Source organism: Xyrauchen texanus, chromosome 13, assembly GCF_025860055.1.
Source record: "Xyrauchen texanus isolate HMW12.3.18 chromosome 13, RBS_HiC_50CHRs, whole genome shotgun sequence".
Lineage (NCBI taxonomy): Eukaryota > Metazoa > Chordata > Actinopteri > Cypriniformes > Catostomidae > Xyrauchen > Xyrauchen texanus.
In genome coordinates, this window is record NC_068288.1 from 13,308,536 (window position 1) to 13,311,035 (window position 2,500).

General features: G+C 44.9%; 1 protein-coding gene across 5 annotated transcripts in view; it reads right to left on the minus strand.

The window, feature by feature from the left end:
- Positions 1-2,500, minus strand: part of LOC127654132 (inositol polyphosphate-4-phosphatase type I A-like) — an 83,558-nt gene that overhangs the window by 41,317 nt on the left and 39,741 nt on the right. For all 5 annotated transcript variants that reach the window (XM_052141148.1, XM_052141147.1, XM_052141145.1 and 2 more), the window contains exons 9-10: positions 196-343; positions 1-102 (exon numbers count right to left, since the gene is read on the minus strand). The exon at positions 1-102 is cut by the window's left edge and continues 29 nt beyond it. In XM_052141148.1, the coding sequence (XP_051997108.1) occupies positions 1-102; positions 196-343 (250 nt within the window). The remainder of the gene's footprint in view (positions 103-195; positions 344-2,500) is intronic.

A 2,500-nucleotide genomic window follows, 5' to 3' on the forward strand; every position in this document is an offset into this window, starting at 1 on the left:
CCCTGATAGGTCAGAAGGATGCTCTGATAATGCGTCACGATCTGCCGGCGAAGATTCTCCCAACACGGAGATAACTCGCCCAGCTCTTCCAGCTCAGATACCCTAAGAGCACCAAAATACACATGCATGTAAAAAACCCACTATGATACATATACCATAAATAAATATGTGTATGAGTGAGATTATGATCGACACCTGGCAGAATCCTCATCCAGCAAGAGTTTTACGAACTGTCGTGGGATGTTGAGCGACAGGATGCTCTCAGCCATCTGCTCCAGGATCCGTAAATGATTCCCATCGGTTGTGGGGAAACGGTACATGCGAGACATTGTGCCACCAAATACTGGGACACAGAGACAAAATAAAACTTTCAAGAGAAATCAATTGTGTCAGGGAGCTCTCATGTATAAAATATCCAAGTACACCGGTTACACTAAAATGGAAATTGTGGGTATTTAGGGTAGATCAATTTGTGAACAGACCCTGGATTTCTGTAAATACGGAAACATTTTGCATGCTCATTGCCTGCATGCTCTTTGCCTAGTGTGACTGCCTCTGAAGGCTAAAAAATAATTTGGCTGCATTAAAGGTTCCCATGGACACAGTGGGCTCCATAATTCTTAAATGGAAGACGTTTGGAACAACCAGGACTCTCCCTAGAGCTGTCACCCGGCCAAACCGAGCAATCGGAGGAGAAGGACCTTGGTAAGAGAGGTGACCAAGAACCCGATCGTCACTCTGGTTGAGCTCCAGAGATCATGTGTGGAGATGAGAGAAACTTGCAGAAGGACGACCATCACTGCAACACTCCACCAATCTGGGAGTGTCCAGACGAAAGCCTCTCCTCAGTCAAGACACATAAAAGCACCTAAAGGACTCTCAGACCGTGAGAAACAAGATTTTCTGGTCTGATGAAACAAAGATTGAACTGTCGGGAGGAAACCAGGCACCCCTCATCACCTGCACAATACCATCCTAACGGTGAAGCATGGTGGTGGTGGCATCATGCTGTTGGGGGTGTTTATCAGCGGCAGGGACTGGGGACTGGTCAGGGTTGAAGGTAAGCTGAATGCAGCAAAATACAGAGATATCCTTAATGGAAACTTTTATTCCAGAGTACTCGGGACCTCAAAATGGGCCAAAGGTTCACTTTCCAACAGGACAATGACCCAAAGCACACAGCCAAGACAATGCAAGAGTGGCTTCGGGACAATTCTGTGAATGTCCTTGAGTGGCCCAGCCAGAGCCCGGACTTGAACCCAAACAAACATCTCTGGGGAGACCTGAAAATGACTTCCCACCGACAGTCCCCATCCAACATGAGCTTCAGAGTATCTACAGAGAAGAATGGCAGAAAATCCCCAAATCCAGGCGTGCAAAGCTTGTCACAGCATCCCCAAAACGACTTGAGGCTGTAATCGCTGCCAAAGGTGCTTCAACCAAGTACTGAGTTAAGGGCCTGAAAACCTGTATGTCAATGTGATATTTCAGTTTTTTCTTTTTAATAGAAAGACAAATTAAAAGGATTTTGGGCTAATATAGTCCATAATAATGGATACTAATATAGTACAATATAGTGCATAATATTGTGCCTCTACAGTGCAGAATATAGTTAAAAGATTCAAGGAATATGGACAACTCTCGGTGCGTAACAACAGAAAAAAATCACTGTATTAAAAACCGCCATGCATCTGTAATGAATATCATGACATGGGCTCGAAAATACTGTGGTAAAACTTTGTCAGTCAACACTATTCACTGCTGCATCCATGGATGTAACTAAAGGCTTTATTATACAAAGGAGAAGCCATACATCAACACTGTCCAGAAGCGCCACCGACATCTCTGGTCTCTGTTTCATCTAAGATGGAAAGTAGAACAGTGGAATCATGTTTTGTGGTCCGATAAGTCCACATTTCAAGTAGCATTTAGAAAAACAGCTGTTCTCTGGGCCAAAGAGGAAAAGGACCTTCCAAGTGGTTATCAGCATCAGGTCTAAAAGCCAGTGTTTGTAATGGTTTGGCGGTGTGTCAGCGCTTACGGCATGGGTAACTTGCACATCTATGAGGGCACCATTAACGCAGAAAGACATTGGAACATACGCTATCACCCAGATGCGTCTTTTCCGGGGACATCCCAGCATTTTCCAGCAGGACAACGCCAAACCACATGCTGCCCAGATCACAAGTGCATGGCTGCATAAGCAGAGAGTGTGGGCGGTGCTAGATTGACCTGATTGCAGTCCTATCTGCAGTTGAGAATATGTGGTGCATAATGAACTGCAAAATGTGGCAACAAAGGCCCCGTACAATTGTGCAGCTGAAGACAAGCAGACTGGAGGAATGGAGGGAAATTCCACTTGCTAAATGTACCAAACTTGTGTCTTCAGTGCCCCAATATTGTAGTGGTGATGTTTACATTCACAAAAACGTTTACATTCACAAGGTAAAACATGAAAGAGTGCGTTGTAGTGCTCAATCCAGCACAGGGTGAGTGGAAT